This window comes from Gallus gallus, chromosome 1 (assembly GCF_016699485.2).
Source record: "Gallus gallus isolate bGalGal1 chromosome 1, bGalGal1.mat.broiler.GRCg7b, whole genome shotgun sequence".
Classification (NCBI taxonomy): domain Eukaryota; kingdom Metazoa; phylum Chordata; class Aves; order Galliformes; family Phasianidae; genus Gallus; species Gallus gallus.
Genome location: NC_052532.1, coordinates 149,604,040 through 149,623,178, shown reverse-complemented (window position 1 = coordinate 149,623,178; position 19,139 = coordinate 149,604,040). Strand labels below are relative to the sequence as shown.

General features: G+C 35.6%; 1 protein-coding gene across 1 annotated transcript in view; it reads right to left on the bottom strand.

The window, feature by feature from the left end:
* LOC121107648 overlaps window positions 1-19,139 on the bottom strand; it is a 227,686-nt gene that overhangs the window by 5,358 nt on the left and 203,189 nt on the right. Inside the window, exon 2 of the mRNA XM_040653126.2 lies at window positions 4,902-5,007. Coding sequence (XP_040509060.1) covers window positions 4,966-5,007 — 42 coding nt within the window. The 3' untranslated portion in view covers window positions 4,902-4,965. The remainder of the gene's footprint in view (window positions 1-4,901; window positions 5,008-19,139) is intronic.

The following is a 19,139-nucleotide window of genomic DNA, read 5'->3' as shown; positions in this document are numbered from 1 at the left end:
GAATTCCACCTAGCTAACCACAGTTAAACTAGAACTACTTTTAAGTAATATGTATTTTTCACACATTTACACTGTTGCAGTACTGCTGTCTTTAGCATCGCTGAATTTTACACTATTATTTTACTTTTTATGCTGTCTTTGGCAGCATAGCTTATGCTTTGCAGTATGATTTCTCATTTCCTCAATGTCTCAATGGGTTCATTCTGTTATTTATCCTACTAAAAGTTATTACAGTTTCATATCTTTTAATATAAAATTTTATTAATTTTGAGCATTTTGATATTTTTGAAAGTTCTTGACAAACCTGGCAATATTAACAATGATTCTAAAGGTGTACTAAATTTTAGTGAATATTTATTTCTGTCAGAAATATGCTGTCATTATGTTGTGCTTTTCATTTTTATATATATTTCATAATGGTGTAATAGTAGCCACAGATCATCCAAAAGAAAGGGGTCTGCAAGCATCAGAACTTCAGAGAACTGAGATCTGTCACCACTTCTGTCAAAGAATTATGTGATTCATAAGAATTCATTATGCTGTATTCAGTGGGTTTTTATTTTTGAAGTAGTTTATGTCACGTAAGCTCTTTCTTCCTCCTGATTTTGTTTTCTTGTTTATTTGTTTCTTTGATCTAGAAATGAATTATTTCCTAGTAAATGGAGCTGTAAGTGTCATAAATTATTTATTACATTTTTTCAGGAAACTTTCTCTACAGTCTAATTTATTTCCTCTCTAGAGAAAATAGAGGACAGCTGCCTAAGCAGCAAGTGTCAAATAGTTCCTCCAACATCTAAGAGGTTGGTGTTGCTGTAAGTAAAAAATGATGGAAAACGGGGAGTTAGCACCTTCTCCCACTGTTCTTGTTTTCCCTTTTCCTTTTATTCACCAGTTCATCTCCTAATGATGACAGCAGTAGCAGTAACCTCTTTTGTGGTGTAATAGCACTTATTACATCATCAAGTTGCAGATTTAGAAATTCCTTGTGGATCCCAAACTGGAAAGCAGTTGTTCTCAAAAGCCTCTGAATATCTATGTACTCTAATTTATAAAGTTACAATTTATTATTACAAGGAAGTAGAATTATGAAAAAATAGATATGTCTTCTGTAAACAACAAATTAAATGTGTCAGAGAGGAAGGAACTTCTTGGTAGCATTTAACATAACAGAGACATGAGAGGTTCTCTAGCTGTCAAAGAAAGGAACAGAATTGAGTTTCATCAGAGGTATTGATCAGCATGTGTTCTAATTATGGCAGAAGGAAGTAATCAATAAAGAAGTATATGAAATACAGTTATGAGTACAAGAGTTTTGATAGTTTGCCTGATCACTGTTTTGAATAGTATTGTTTTTCTGAAGTTAAAACTCAAGGGGAAAATAAAATTTAAGGACACCCAGAGTTCTTCTCATAGGTAGTTTGTCATTAAGATCTTGTGCACAGATAATATATGTATATAAATTTTCTGTAGATGGATTAATATAGTTAGAAGTTAAGAAAGTGTGTGTTCTTGGAGAAATAAATTAATTTTTCAGGATTAATGTGATCATCAAACAAAATTCTAAGAATAGATATGTGTAGATATGTGAATAGTATACAGAGTATTTGTTATTATTCCTTTCTATATTCTTGAACAGTCTTCCTCTTGGAACTTATTCCACTTCAATATTTGAATTCCTATTAGTGCACCAAGTTCTTGAGTAACAAAATATAGTTTTATATGATAAATTACATGCATATAGGATTTCTACTATTTATTTGATCTTAACTTTTTTGCAGAACAATGGAGCAATACAGTCAAGCAGAACAGGCAAAAATAGCAAAACAGACAAGCTATAGAACAATGAGTAACTTTCTCCAGATAATGAAGATGCTATTCCAAAATACAAACCTTTTAACATGTTCCTTTTAGTGCTGTGGTGCATATTCAAAAGACAGTTCTTTCAAGTGGTAAGAGAAAATCACAAATAAAATAGAAGGAAGTATGGATGAGGCAAAGGGTTATTTTAAAAGTGAGAGTAGCACTGAAATTAACATTTTTTTTGTAGTTGGAAACAGTGAGCCAACTGCTACCAGAAAACTTCAAATGGAAAACCTTTCAGATTTACTCTTCAACAAGCATGTAATTAACATCCACATATTAATCAAATGTTTGACATGAAAAATCTGAAACCATCCTAATTTCAAAAGATTTTTTTAATCCCCTGCTGTAGAATCTCAAACTGGTTTGTGATAACAATATTGTTTTACAGATTAAAGTAAGTTAATCAAATCTGGAATTACTCTTACCCTTTAAATAATTTCATTTGAAAATATTTTTTCATTCTAAACTATTTAGTATTTTTTCCTATGAAACTGTTACTGAAAAGATTTTCATCTGTCTTTACAGAGAACTCTTAAGAGGAAGGAATGGTTAAAGTGTGTAAACTATGTAAAGAAAAAGATAAATATGAAGAAATTGGACAGATGGATGAATTAAGTCTTTCTGAATGTGTTTAGGGGACTGTTATATCTGAAAAGAGTGAAAATTTGCAATTTCAGTGGGGGGAGGGGGAGACTAGCTAGAGGGCTGGAGCACATCTCCCGTGAAGAAAGATTGAAGGATCTGGGTTTATTCCACTGGGAGAAAGGAGAAAGGAAAACTCTGGGGACACTGCATTGTGTCCTTCCAGTACTTGAAGGGAGCTTAGAAGCAGGAGGGATGTTGTTGCATCTAAATTGCAATCATGCTTCATAGTTAGGATAGCAGGATAGCCTAACAAACCCAACGGAAGTAGACACTATATACATATATATCCAAGAATTTATTGTTATTTTTTTATAAATTAATCAAAATAGTCTAATAAACTTTAAGTCTGACTAGCACAGTTCGTTATTTTGTCACAACATGAAATTCCGCATTATATCCAAGTACTACTATATATTGAATACTTTATATATGTTGGATACTTGTTTTACATATGGTGGATACTTGTTCATTATTCTTTTTGTTATGCCTATGCTTCAAGGTTGTTTTTTTTTTTTTTCTTTCTTAGTGATCAGTAATCAAATACTTATTTTTGTGCTTGTGAACCAGGAACCTTATATGATCATTCAGCTATGTTTTTGCATCTGTACTACAGAAATGCATGCTACTTCCTTCAACATATTTAGAGATAATATAATGTTCTCTATTTAGATAAGTTCAATTTAGGGTATGCAACATTCCTTGGATTTTACAGTCATAATGAATCAAGGTTTTCACAGATGTCAGAAGCATGATTAATATCAATACATACCTTACAAATGTAAATTATTTGCTTGTTGACTAAAGAATAGGGTGTTCAGAGGGAAAAAAATAAAATAAAATCCACAAAGAAAAGCACTGAAACTCTTTAAAGTTTACAGATGAGTAGAATAAATTTATGGACTCCTATGTTTATGTCTATTTTCTTATGACAAGAGGACATAAGCTACCACTGCTGGCATTTTCTTGTGATATTTTACTGTCTCCCTCTCTAGTGCTACTTAAAAAATCGCAAAATTGCCATGAGCATTTAATATATAGTTTATACATTGTCCAATTAATTAGTATCTTTTTCATTAAACTGATGCACATAATGCCCTTAAAAAGTTAAATTAAAAACAAATAAATACATCTATGTAGGTATGCTTTGATTTTTAATTTTGTTATAATTTATTTCAAACAGAAAGGGAATAAAGTTGAAGCATAACAAGCTATTTCAACAGAAAATAAAGCATTACAGAAAAAAATCATACTTTGAGAAACTGAGATGAGATTTAAATATCTTTTTTTTTTCTTCTTCTTTTTTTTTCTGTTTCTGCTAGTACCTTTTCCCCTAGTAATTCAAAGTACCTTAGCAGAAAGAAGAGAATTAAATATGTGGTTTCTGTAGGTAGTTCTTAGTGAGAAGACAAAACAAGCAAACAAACACACACACAAACAAAAACCCACAGACAAATATTTATCTGCAGGAATAAGGAGTAAGATTATGTGATCCTTACTGACTTTAAGGAAAATATGCACAACGGAAATAAATCAACTTCCAGGTTTGGTCATTATCATTCTTATTATTTTGTTCATACAAATGTTAATGTTCTTTTCTAGACTAATTTTAATTTTAAGAGGCAATACTGCATTTAGCACTGTTTCCTAGACCCAAGAAATCTATATATTGGAATTGACAGACTTCATCCAAAGGTGCTGAGAGAACTGACTGATATCCCTGCAAGGTCATTCTCTATCATATCTGAATGGTAGTGGAGACTGGGAGAGATCCCTAACAACTGGAAAAAGGCAAACATTTCTTTTTGCTACCAACATTTACTCATCTCCCAACTACAATAATCTCCTAGATGAATAAATTCTTCTAATCAAACTGAAATTCTTCAGGTATGTACAGGTGAATCAACAGATCTGCGGCATTAGTTGACTAGTTCCAAACTCCTTTCAAAGATTTAGTACAGATTTGCCTAAACTAGCAGGGCATCAGCAAGGGCATATTTTCCTCCTGTGCTCAGTTCAGTTTGTTTTGTGTAGAAACAGAAGAGGTGGATAAGAGGAAACTGTCTTTATTAATCTATTTTTTCTCTTTAGGCACACTGAATTACAGCTGTAGCTTTTTAACCAGCTCTTTCTCTGTTGCAGCTGGCTGAAAGTAAATACTGCATACTTGTATGTCTACTAGGAGGAAAGTAGAGCAGACAAATTTTGAAAGGATTTTTCTCTGGCTTCTTACATTCTCCAGCAAAGTATTGTATTTCATGACTGTCTGTCCTCCTCTTTTTTCCTGAATGTCCTCTTTTTATCCATTAGTATGAGGAGTGCACACACTACAACCCTCTGAACAAAACTAGTACATGGAAAATATAGAAGTACTTTGATATGCTTGCCTATATTACCTTGAGTACTGGAAAGATTTTTTGCCCTGTATGACTCCATATATCCCACATACGTTCTGAGTTTTCACAATATGAAATTATATTCCACAAATAGTTGTAGTCTCACCTAAAAGAGAATTGTGAGAATGGAATACCTGAAATACGCCATAATGAAGATACTAACACTGCTTCACAGCTTCACTGCAAAAAAAAAAAAAAAAAAAAAAAAAAAACGAACACACAAAACCTATATTGATTTGTACTGCATTATATTTTAATCTGACAGATATCACATTTTTTCTGCTTATTAAAGTTATATTTCCATGGAAAATTCCAGACAATCTCCGTAAGTTAAAATTTTCTTACTGTAAGTGGCACCAAGGATTGTGCTACTGTTTATAATGACATAGCAATTCAGTTTCAGTTCAGTAGAGCTTACTGATATGACAACCTGTATAAGTAAGACTGGAGTACCAAAATCAGACAGACTTTTGAGACATATGTCACAGTTTTCTGGTTGTTGTTTTTTTTTTTTCCCCCACTCAAAATCAGACTACGCAGTGTGTGAGTTTGAATCTATTCATCAGACACACTATTCCTGAACAGATGACAGGTTGCCACATTGTTTGATTGTGTTAATACCATTGCTCTTTTTTTCCTGAAGGATTATACATATTTAGAACCCTTTTGAGAAATCATTTGTGATAGTTTGACTGGATAGAATTTTTGTATCCTCAGGTATTTAGAAAATAACTTTGCCTTAATATTTTGTAATCCAGCTTCTGTAATTGATACACAGGTACACATGACATGAATTCTCAAATTATTTCAATAAAAATAAAATTAATGAGAAAAAAAGAAAGAAATATACGTTCACACGGAGGAGTTAGATTTTCCAAGTACTCTTTATTTTCTTTATTTTCTTCATGACCTGTAAAACAATAGGAAAAAAAATAAGAAGAGTTATCTGAGAAACAGCCTAAGAGGGAACTTGTGAAGGAATTTAGAAGTTTTTACATTCTAATAAGTCCAATGGCTTTTTTATTATTATTATTTTAGCAAACAAATGTATCTTCTGTTTTTGGTCCTTTGCCATGTTCTTCCAGCAGCTAATTACCTAATGGGAAACTAAATGTTTCTGTCTTGCAGTTTGCCAAATCAATAGAGAAAAAAAATAAATCATGCTTCTTTGTGAAGTTGATAGGAGAACCTGTGTTCCATAACATAGATTAAACTTAACTTTCCTTATCAAGATTAGATTTTGAGTAATAATGCATACACACAGAGAATTAATGGAATATGGGATTACTTCAGTCAAGACTTTTTAAGGTCAGCTTCTTAAGACATAGCTTTGTTCCATTAGGATATTCCTAAGATCACAGAGGTTCTCCCTCAAAATGTTCTGTGAAACATTCATTTCTGCATTATGCTGTTGTATGCAAAACACTCTTGACTTGGGATATTATCATTGAATTTAATTCATTGCCACTTTGCACAAAGTTCTTATTGCTGACTTGGGTACTGAGAAAAAAAAAAACAAAAAACAAACATAATTAAATGATTACATAAATTCTCTTTTCTTTCTCTTCCATAGAATCAGATTAAGTCAAACATCTATTCTCCCCCTTTGTAGTCACAGCTCATCTTATGTACAACTAATTGTAAACTCAGTTCCAAATACTTCAGTGAGGTGTTGACTGGCATAGAAGGCTGGGGATATGTGTGCAATGACTTTTGCCAAGTTTCTTCTTTCTGCTGATTTTTGAATCAACAGAATTATCTGCCCTGCTGTTTAAGCAGTTTTATGCTTGACAGCCAAAGGCATTGTGGACGGGCTGCTGAAACTTGATTCTGACCTCCTGTTGCTCTTTCGCATGGGCACCAACAATGCTACCGGGAGGGAAACAAAGCATATCAAGTTACATGGCTACTAGCATAATGATCAAGAGTGGCTTTCTTGAAATGGATGTTGAGGGTATATGACTTGAGGCTTAGACCTGCCTTTACTGTTAAAAACTGTTTGTGCAGCTAATGTTGACAACAGAATTTTTTTACAATCATAGGAAAGCATTTGAGGATTGAAGACTGCTAGAAAGATACAGGATCTGCTTGATCAAGTAGAGAAAAACATTTTTCCCAACATGTTGGTAAGTAGAACTTTGAACGAGGAACAAAGTGGAGGCCAATGAAGAAAAATCAAGCAGGGGAGTGGTAGACCAAGCTGAAAATCAAAGGGTGCAGAGTGATGGAGACAAGAGAGATGTCATACTCAATAAAGCAGTGCTGAAAGGTACTCACCTCAAGTGTATGTGCAAAAATAAGGAAGTGCCTACAGTACAGCATACCAAAGGAAGTTCTCACACCTTCTCTTGCAGATAAGAAAGATAAGCAAGTTGTCAAAACTACATTCTAAAACTGAGTATAATTTTTCTCATTGAAAGGTAAAATTAAGGAAACATAGTATTAAAATTATTTTAACAGTTATGGCATTTGAGTAAAATTTAGAGGGGAAAAAATAAAGGAAAAGCAAAACTGAACTACTATTGAACATTTGACTGAATTTGTTTGTATTATTCATTTGTCAATGTGAATTATCATTTGTCAACGTAAACTGATAAAACATAATCCTGTTTTGAGCTATTTGTTTGAATTACTCTGTAAATAATGAAAATGAGCATGTCTAAAGAGAAACTTATTCTCTGAAAAATGCCTACATTAATTACAGAATCATAATACTCTAATTCTTAATTTTCTCCTTAATTTTTAAAAAGATTTCGATAAATAGTTATTGTTATTCATGCTGTAGATGATCAAGAAAACATGTCTGTGCATTGTCACTCCTGCAAATTCTGTCAGAGTCAATATCTAAAAGCATTAAAAACTTTAAGACAACCTAGACTTTTGCACATGCTTAGTTTAAATAACTTATTTGATAGATTACTGTTTTGCTCATTCTCCTGAAAGATTTGAAAAGTTTGAATTGAGGTTCATGAACAAGAAACAAAATACACATTAGTTTTATGGATAAAAAGAAAATTGAAAACAGTGCTAAGTGTCAATTTGATTTCCAAATACTTATGCCATTTCTCCTTTTCTCAAAAATGAAAACTCTAATTGTATTTCATTATCAGAAATCAATGCCAAAATATTTCTTTGTTATTTACTTTGTAAACATTTTTTAGGTTTGTTTTGTTGGTTGGTTGGTTGCTTGGTTGGTTGCTTGTCTTTTTACTATGATGGCATAGAATGTAACTGAATGGATGTCTTCATTCATTTGGACAGTCATTGACTTTACAAACTGTATGTTCTGTGATTTATTTCTCTATCTAATACTAGTTTGATAGCAAAATTTTGGTAATTTTAATTTTATTTCATTGAAATTATTTACAGTGTTACTCATCAGAGTATCATAGCTAAGTTTTCAGTTACAACCGTGTGGTAATATGAGGCAGATGTAGTACAGCTAGAACATGATATGTGACACATAATCTTTTGGCTCTCACTGTCCTGTAGGTGCAATTTTCTAATAGATCATTCATTCATTAGAGTCAAAGGGCATCAGTACTAGTCTCTAGCATCTTCCTTTAGTTGTGTAATGAAGCACAACAGTGCATATTTCCAAATACTGTATGTACTAAATTAATGATTGCTTCTCCATTCCAGTTTTCAATTTCATGTAACAACTTGCCCTTAAAAATATATTTACTTTAATCCCCGAAGAGATCTTCCACTGCATCTTCTTCATCCACTAAGCAGATGACCTTACTGTAGAAAGAGATCAAATTTCCCTTAATGGACCCATGTTCACTATGTCTGATAATATCATTAGTCCTCAAATGACTGACTAGCCTGAAAGTAACACTGAGGAGCTGAGGACTTGAGTGTGTTAGCTGATGAAAAATACACCATGAGCTGGTAACGTGTTCTTGCAGCCACAAAGCCAACCTTATCATTGTGGCTGCATTAAAAGAAAAATATCTAGCAAGTTGAGGGAGATTATTTTCACCTTTACTCCACTATCATAAGACTACAGAATTTAACCCTGGGGTCCCTGTAAGAGACTATTCTTTTATATCATTGACTCAAAGTTTGCTGGGGAACAAGTCCAGGCAAGTCCTGGGCAAAGGCAGAGAAATCTTTTGTCTTGAGGACACTGATGGACAGGTCCTGGCTGACAAGGCCAGGGGCATCGAGAGAGAGATAAGCTGCTGCTAATGGCCGGGAAGCGGTCTTTTTGTGTGGACTTATCTCAAGGAAAATGGCCATCTCAGGAGGTATGCACAGGACTCTTGCTCAAGCACCCAGGAATGTCACGTAGGCAGCAGAAGATGGAGGATAAAAGAGGGTCCAATAACCACAACGGTGGAAGCTGATCCTTCACCACAACCACGGCAACGGTAGAGGCTTATCTCTCACCACGACAGACTTGAGGGGTTCTCTGCCAACTGATCTCTCACCGCAACGGGTAGACGGATCTCTACGTGGAGACTGATCTCTCACCACGACACGAGCTTCCTGCCTTCCGATCCTCCTCTACGGACCGTTTGCTGACGGACTTCCCTGGGCCTGCTACCTGAGACCTGCTACTTCCTCCCTGACCTGCATCCTCTCGCTGCCCCAGACCGGCCTCGCTGCTCCTGCCCTTTGGCCTCGGACCGTCGGAACGTCGTGCAACGGGACTGCTGCCGGATCCTGGTGGTGACTATCCCCGCTTTACGCAATTCTTGCCTCTTTCTATCTTTTCTATCGCTCGCCTTCCCTTCCCCATCACCCCAATCCTTAATAGCGTCCGTCCTCCCCTTTCCCCATCTCCCTTATTAACATTTATAATAAACTGGTCGGACCAACATTTGAACCGCTGTTTCTTAATCTCACGCCGGGCATACATATTTCAAAGAACCTCCTCTCCCTCCTATAAATTGGAGCGAGACAGTCCCCAACAAAAGAAATATATCAACCTGTTGGAGCAAGCCCAAAGAAGGGCCAGGAGAATAATCAGAGGGCAGGAGCACCTCTCCTATGAAAGGAGGCTGAGAGAGTAGTGATTGTTCAGCCTATAGAAGAGAAAGCTCAGGAGAGAGATTACAGCAGCCTTCTAGTACCTACAGGCGGCCTGCAAGAGAGCCGAACATTTTCATAGGGAAAGGAGTAATCACTTAAAACTAAAAGAATATTTAGGTTCAATGTTAGGAAGAAATTCTTTATTCAGAGATGGAGAGCCACTGGAACAAGTTGCCCAGAGAAGCTGTAGACTGCCCCAACACTAGAAGTGCTCATGGCCAATCTGGGGATTTGAACAATGGTCTAATGGAAGGTGACTGCAGGAATTTAGATTTAGATGATCCTTAAGGTCCCTTCCAAACCAAACCATTCTATGATTCTAAAATTCCGTGAATGGTACCCCAGATAATCTTCTTCAAACTTTTCCATGCACTGAAGTTAGGTTAGTGGGTTTGCAGTTTCCCAGGACTTTTATCCCGCTGTAGATGGGTTAAACAATGGTTAGCTTCTAGTCAGCAGGGACATTCCCAAATTCCCAAGGCCTCTGGTAAATTGTTGAGCGGGTTCTAGCTATAAGACTTGCTAGCTAACTCCTTCAGCACTCTGGGTTCAGTGTTGTCAGGATCCATGGGTTTATGAACATTCAACTGATACAAATGGAACCTTTACAATTTTATTGACCACAGATGGAATGTCGCTGCTTCCCCAGTTATAGTCCTCCCACTTAAAGGAGTGGGCAGTCCAACATCTGTAAATAATGTTTTAAAAAAAAACAAATAAACAGAAAACCAAAAACATGATCCCAACCTTCTTTTCTTCTTTTTCTTTTATTTATTTATTTATTTATTTTTAAAAATGGTTGTTTGAGAGTCAATATATTGCAATAGGATAAAAAAGTAACGTGTTGATAATGCTTAGAATTACCATGGATTTGTAACCTGTCACAGAAGTAGCATGTGGGATTCTGAGTTCAGAATCCTTTAAAGAATATTTTGTGAAGTTCTCATACCACAGACCATAGCATGAAAAGAATATGCAGAAATCAGTCTCACAAATCGTTAAATCTGATTAGTAATATGGGTCTTAATCAATAAACTACAGTTTGGCTCTATTTCTAATACTTATAAATTATTTCTCTATTCTGATAAGCATATCAAAGCATGTATTATTGTAAATTCATTACTATTACATTAACATCCCATTTTGATCTCATATTTAGCACTTAAAGACTCACAAGAGAGAAGGTGCTTCCATAGTAATAACTTCTAAGAGAACTCTAGCAGCTTCTGAAATGGCCTTTCTGTTTCTGAACAGAATCCCTGAGATACAAATGGCAATAGACATTAGCTTGTTCTTTATTTTTGCAATTAAAAAATAGATGCACATTTTCATTTTCCCACTCCTCCAGATATCAGTTGTTTAGAAAAATGACATGTATGACACTTGATTTCCATTTTTGTTGTTGCTGTTTGTAATTCTCTCTATGCTATTAAAAAGTGAAAGAGATTTATATTTTATCACTTACATTTGGTGACATAGGTTTGAGATCTCATCACACTTAACCTATAGGGGTTTATGGAAAGAAGGTTTATGGAGACTTAGTGCACATATTTAGTAATGATACTCTGTAAGTAAAGGAAAAGTAGATGAGTGAGCTACTAAAGCAGACAGTATTGGCAAATATTTAAGTTTTGCTCTGTTCAATAGAATCATAGAATCACAGAATCATAGAATTACTCAGGTTGGAAAGGACCTCAAAGATCATCAAGTCCAACCGCAGCCTAACCATAGTACCCTAACTCTAACAACCCTCTGCTAAATCATATCTCCAAGCACCATGTCCAAACGGCTCTTAAACACATTCAGGGATGGTGACTCAACCACCTCCCTGGGGATCCTATTCCCGTGTTTAACCACCCTTTTTGTAAAGAAGTGTTTCCTAACATCCAACCAAATACAAACAAGTTTTAAGAGGCTGTGTAAAATATATAATCACCAACTAAAATTTTAGTATGATAAAATATTTTCACTCATTGCTATCTTTTCCTGGGAATCAGCTGCTCTCTTTTGTTTTATACCTTGGTTTCTTTTTTCAAAATCTGTGAGGTAAGGAAAAACAAAAGATAGAAAATCCTTAAACATTCAGAACAGAACAAAACAAAATTAAAAAAAAAAAAAATCTAATTAGGCTTCCTGAATAATTTCCACATTATCTTTCAGGTTGCAAGCTAAAATTCAATGACAAGTTTCCTGAAGCAGTCACTGGCTGAGTCTACTAGATCGTGCTAATTAAATCACATTAGGCATACTGTTACTGCTATTAAAAAGTGTGTTGAGCAATTTCTTTTGACAGGTTGCACCCAAGGCAAAGAAATGCCAGTGGAATTTAAAAGAGATCAAGAAGAGAAAATGTTTTCCCATTAGAAAATCACTGAAACATTCTACGTGTCTTAATGGTAGCTGTGATATAACATTCAGAATGGGTATGCTGTACATATAAGTCATATTTTTGAAAATATCTGTAAGTTCAATAAAATACCTTATGTCATACAAATGTGATAGAATTTATTTAAAGAAAAAATATATAACCAAGACATCACCCAGTTCCCTCAGGATTCTAGGATGCATTTCATCAATACACATAGACCTATTCATGGTCATCAGGTGATCTCAAACCTGATCACCTTTCATGGTGGGAGACACTGCATTCCACCAGTCTCTGCCTTGAGAGACTTGGAGACTTTGGAGACTTTGGGACTTTGGAGACTTGAGAGATGTGATAAAAGTGATTGCCAGTGGAGACTGAGGCAAAAAAATTTTGAGTACTTCAGCTTTCTCTGTATCTCTTGTCACAGCTACTGTCATTTTGCTTATCAGAGGGAGAACACTCTCTTTAATGTTCCTTTTCTGGCTAAAGTATCTGTAGAATGCCTTTGTATTATTCATCACATCCTTGAGGAGTTCAGTTCCACTTGCGCCCTGGCTTTCCTGATCCAAAGTCTATGCTTCTGAGTGGTGTCCCTGTACTTCCCAGGCCTCATATCCCTACTTTCACTGCCTGCAAATTTCCTTTGTATGCATCTTCAAATCAGATGTATGGGGTCAGCAAGTACCCCACCAGACTGCAGAGAGATCTTCTGTGATGGTAACTGGATACCAGGTTATATGAGAGAAACTCAGCTTTATTTATTTATTTATTTATTATTTTATTTTTATTTTTTATCTTTACTTAAAACAGTTACAATAAGACAGTTTAATAGGTAATAGAAATTTAATGTGATCGTCTGAAAGAGAAGAACTGAGTGCCATTTGATACATACTTTGTGTCATGGGAATTTAGTGTGAGGTCATCACGAAAGTATAACTCAGAGACATAAATTAGAAGATTTATTTGCTAGGTGTAATGTGTATACTGGGTGGAGAAGAATTTTGGTTCTATGGCATAAACATAGACAGAGATACATACATACATTTTGTACAGAGCTTACGTACATCATCAGATGTCAGGTCAAAGTGTAACAGGTACTATAGGCTCAGGTGCAGGGTGCAACAGAATTTTGACTACTGCTGATCAAGATATGATTCCACAGCTGTAGTTCAATGTGAAGAATACAATCAGAGCAGATTTTGTCCTGGATATTTTATTTATAAAATGAGGAAAATCCAGGTATTGTGAAAAACATAGTTGTATGTGGTCCTGTTTGAAACACAAACCTTTAATTTTCTTGGCTTCAGCAGTAAAACAAAGAACAGCAAAACAAAAACAAATAAACAATCAAACAACAACAACAAACCAACCAGGGCCATCAGTTAAAATATAGTTAAGAATTAATAATAATGGCTTTAATTTGCAGCCATGAAACTTACTGTATCAAGAATATGACATAGTGGCCTATATATATGTATATTGATAAAATGGTGATTAATTATTAATTTGATGTATTAGATACAGCTGTAGTACACTTTGACATATAAACAAAATCTTAACATGCTTTTTTTTCTTCTAAGTGTTGTCCCAGTTTTGCCATATTTATTTCTTATGTTTATAATAGGATGTACGGAAAGATTCAGGCTTCCTGAGCTTTTGGCCTCATAGATCAAAATAAAGTTAAGGAATACAAGAATATCCAATATATCATTGTTGAGAACTGAATCACATTCCACCAATCTTCCCACTTCCCATCTGTTCATCTCTGAGAAATACACTGCGCTTCTTTTGTATCATCTGTTTTGTGGAACTGTTACATAAGACTAAGAAGTCAACTCTGTTAGCATGTTACTAGTGGTGTGCTCGGCATACTCAACATGCTACATAAAGGGATTCACATTACCTAGACATAAGGAGAGGGCTAGTTTCCTAACAGTACAAAATAACTACCTGCCTCCTTCTACCTGTAAATAAGTTGTCTAAATGCTAGTCCCTTAACAGGCACTGAACTATTGCGATTTCTACCTGAAGTATCAGGTGTGGAACAAGACACTAGATATCTATGAATTTTTAGAGTGTAAATTGGATATCAAGAGGATCATTAAAATTACATCTAAACTGTACTGTACTAAGATTTCAAAGTCAGCATAGTGGCTAGTATAGAGAATACAGTCCTGTATATACAGGTTCTTGATGTGTTCTAGGATATGCCTTTTACATTCAGTTGTTGCTGAACAGAACGTAAGAGTTCATCAAAGGATATGAGTCATATTTTTTTATCCTTAGTCTGGTGTTTCAGAAGCCTAAGGTTATTTGAGATGGGGTGATATGCTTATGTGCTTATGACTGAAAAAATTTCCTTGGTGACAGCTAACTCCCACACAGTCTGTCTGCTGCTTGTATGCCTCAAGATCTATTTTTATTTTTTAATTATTATTATTTTATTTTAATGAAGAGTCCATTTTTACTTTTGAAAAGGGCCCCTTTCTTGCTTTTTGCAACTTTTAAAATCTTTTCACTTAATTACCCTCTGTTGGGGGAATCTGTTCAAGTGAGAAGGAACATCAAGGGCACAGATGCCCCATGAGATGAGCTGAAGCCTTAACTGTCCGCAATGCAAGCAAGAGCAAAGATTTCACCAATTAAATCTCCTGGGTCTACATGCAAAATATATATTTTCAGATGAGTCTGGTTGAAGAAACTAAGGCTTGTAGGATAACTCAGGACTTGGAACTCCTTCACAACATCGGAGAGTAAGCAGCATTGTCATCCAGAGCAAAGTTTATCAATATGGAGTCTACTCAAAAATAAACATTCAGAAGAATAATGTAAATGAAACAAATGGTGCTTGCATGTAATCAAGTTCAAATTTTTAAATTTACTCAGGTTATCTGAGTATTATCTTTGGAAAAACTAAATATGCCTCTCAAAATTTGAAATGTTAAACTTTAATATACTTTATCTTTTCAAAGCATTGTTGGGACTTGCTAGTGATTATATAATGATTTTGGTCTTTGCAAACTGAATCCCAGTAAAGTTACCTTTGTATACTAATTTAGAAACTAGACAGGATGCTTCATAATATCAAAAATGGCACAGCTTGCATATTTTCAAGTAATTATCTCATTAGTAGTATACAATTTAAGTTTTTGGTATTCCTATGTGAAGCTAGAAGTTGGACTTGATGATCCCTGTGGGTGCCTTTAACCTCCGGATATTCTATGATTCTATAATACTATGAATTGAATAACTCCATAGGGAAATCTCACACTGACATCTAGTTTTTTGGATATCAAAGTTGAAATTGATATTAAGAGCTAAATTAACTCCTAACATCTTATTTATTTCCCTGAAAGTACCTACTTTCAGCTCCTACAATCAAGTTGCATTGTCTGTGAAGATCTATTTCTTACGAATTGTGCTGACATTTATTAGAAGAAAGAAGTTCATAGAGTGGCACAGTAACAGCAATAGCCCATGAAAACTGATTTAATTACTGAAAAATCAATATCTACAGATTTAATGATAACTGTATGTATTTTTATGAAAGAAAAAGACAGAGAGAAGGGTTTCTAAGAACAAGGTGAAGAAAACTGTTTTCACTATGAGGACAATCAAGCAGTAGAACAGGCTGTCCACAGATTCCTTGTGTTCTTCATCCTGGAAGACTTTTCAAATCCCAGATTGATAAAATTTTGAACAACTTGATATGCTCTCTTTTGTCACATCTGACTACTCCTGTTGTTTTTATTAAAAAAAAAAAAAAAAAGTCTGATACCAGTTCTTGTTTGAAGATTTTGTTCTTCCTCATGAAAATGTTTCATATTAGACACCAGTATTTCTATCTTCAGATCTTTTTTCACTTCATGGTAGTAGTTTATTATTTTCCTTCATTTTGCTATTATTCATACATTAAAAATATACACTACACACCTAATAATTTTATTTCATGTAGTGTGGGAAATATGGAAATCATAAATTCCTGTTTTAAAAGCTTTTTTTTTTTTTTTTTTTTTTTTTTTTCATTTTATATGCAACACCATATGCCTTCTGTGGTAATGGCTTTTGAATTACAGACTTTAAAGTAAATAAATAAATGAATAAACAAACATTTAATATGAGACATTGTTGGATTTTTAGGTTCTTGAAAATAACTTAAATACACTTAGCAACACATTTAACTCAAAATATGTAAATGATCTTACATGGTTTTAGTTCTGAAGTATTTTTCAAGGCTATAAATCTTGTTACTTCTGAGAGTACACTAAATGTAGGCTGGATGGACAGATGGGTAGATTGAAAACTGGACGAATAGCTAAGAACAGAGGGTGGTGATCAGTGTCCCAAAGTCTAGCTGGCAGCCAGTAACTAGCACTAGTATCAAAGAGATAAAACTGGACAATAGAGATAGACTGGATGGATGGGCTCCATCTGAAGGTGCTGAGGGACAGGCTCCATCCTAGGGCGCTGAGGGAGTTAGCAGGGGTGATTGCTGAGCCGCTCTCCATCATCTCTCAGTGTTCCTAGTTATCTGGAGAGGTCCCAGAGGACTGAAGGCTTGCCGATGTGACTCCCATCTACAAGAAGGGCTGTAAGAAGGATATGGGGAACTACAGGCCTGTCAGCCTGACCTCGGTACCAGGGAAAGTTATGGAGCAAATCATCTTGGGTGAGATCACACAGCATGTGCGTGGCATCCAGGGGATCAGGCCCAGCCAGCACAGGTTCATGAAAGGCAGGTTGTGCTTGATCAACCTCATCTCCTTCTACAACTGGGTGACTAGACTGGTAGATGAGGGAAAGGCTGTTGATGTAGTCTACCTAGACTTCAGCAAAGCCTTTGACATGGTCTCTGACAGTATTCTCCTGGGGAAACTGGCTGCCCGTTGGCTGGACAGGTATACCCTTCTCTGTGTAAGGAACTGGCTAGAGGGCCGTGCCCAACGGGTAGTGGTTAATGGGGTTAAGTCCAGCTGGTGACCCATTTTTCAAGTGGTGTCCCCCAGGGGTCGTTACTGGGGCCCATCTTGTTTATTATCTTTATTGATGACCTAGATGAAGGGATTGAGTGTACCCTCAGTAAGTTTGCAGATGACACCAAGTTGGGAGGTAGTGTTGATCTGCCTGAAGGTAGGGAGGCCCTTCAGAGGGATCTAGATAAGCTGGATTGCTTACAAAACAAAAACACTTGTCCCAGAAAGGACATTAGTATATTTGGCTGCATTTGAAGGAACGTATCAACAGCAGGTGAACTCCACTCAGCACTTGTGAGACCACATCTGGAGTAATGTCTACAGTTCCAGGCTCCTCAGTACAAGAGAGATATGAGCATACTGAAGAGATTCCAATGAAAGATTATGAAGATGATGAAGGCACTGGAGAATCCCTCATAAGAAAAGACTGAGAGAGCTGGGACTGTTTACCTTGGAGAAGTAAAGGTTCAGTGGAGATCTTATCAGTGTCTATAAATATCTGAAAGGAAGGTGAAGAATGGAGCCAGGCTTACTTCAGTATTGCCAAAGGCATAACACAATGGGAACAAATGGAAATACAAGAGGTTTCATCCAAATATCAGAAAGCACTTCTTTACTGTGAGAGTAATAGAGTACTTGCACAGATTCCCCAGAGAGGTTGTGGGGTCTCCTTGAAGATTTTTAAATGTTGCCTGGATATGGTCTTGGGAACCTGCTCTGAGTGTCTGTCTGAGGAAAGGGATTGGGCCAGTAGGACCCAAAGATCCCTCTCAACCTCAACCACTCTGTGATTCTATGTTCTCAAGCCTAATTGTAAGAATACATTGTAGAGTAGTTTACATAACTCAAAGAAATAAATGAATAAGTCTGAGTGTGACCATACTGTTGAGAAATTCAGTTAAGCTGGGAGGTGAAATTTGGTTAAAAAACGTAGGTCACTTGTCCTACACTACAACAACAAAATAAAAATCTTTCTTATCAGAGATATAGGGGTGAGAGGAATAAGATTACTGAAAATATGAGAACTGAAATAATGCTTTCACTACAATAATATTCCACAGTTCATTTGCTTTCTTGTTTTCAAAAGAAGTATTTATATATATACTGTGTAAGGCTTGGATGGAATTAACTATCTTTATAGTAGTCTTTGTAGCATGGTGGTTTTGGTTTTGTGGATAAAAGAATTGTCGATAACAAACCATTTGTTTGGCTATCACTGAGTGGTTCTTGCATAAGATCAAAGATTCCTCTTTTTTTTTCCCCCCACACTGCTCTAGTGTGTCTGCGCCAGTAGACAGAACCAAATCAGCTTACTTGAATTGGCCAGAGGGATATTCTACACCATATAACATCATGCTTGGCTATAAAAAAATGAAGCAAAGGGAAGGGGGAGCTGTCTCCCAAGGTGGCTTTACTCAGAGACACGTTGAGCAAGGTAGGAAGGGGAAAGCAAAATTCTTCAAGACCTGCTTTTGTAGATGCTGTTCTTCTATCCATTAATTTTGAGGTCATCTGAAATCAGACCAACTGTGATTTCTGCCTATGCCTTTTTTTCTTCAAGCTGTCAAGTTACCATAGAGTTTCAGTTCCGTGCCAGAAAAATATATTATCTCAAAGTACATACACAGCATAACTATGTATCTAATGTTAGACTACAGAATTTTTTAAAAACGATAGAGACATCTAAAATTTGTGGTGTTTATCCAAAAAATGGACTTTATCACTATACAAATGATTTCATGCCCTACAGAGGTTCTATCCATGTTAGATAAATGGGTAAATTCTGCAGTAATACAACCATTCACAGTTTGGTGAATGACCGGTGGACTTAGAATGAAGAATGCAGAGATTGTGATT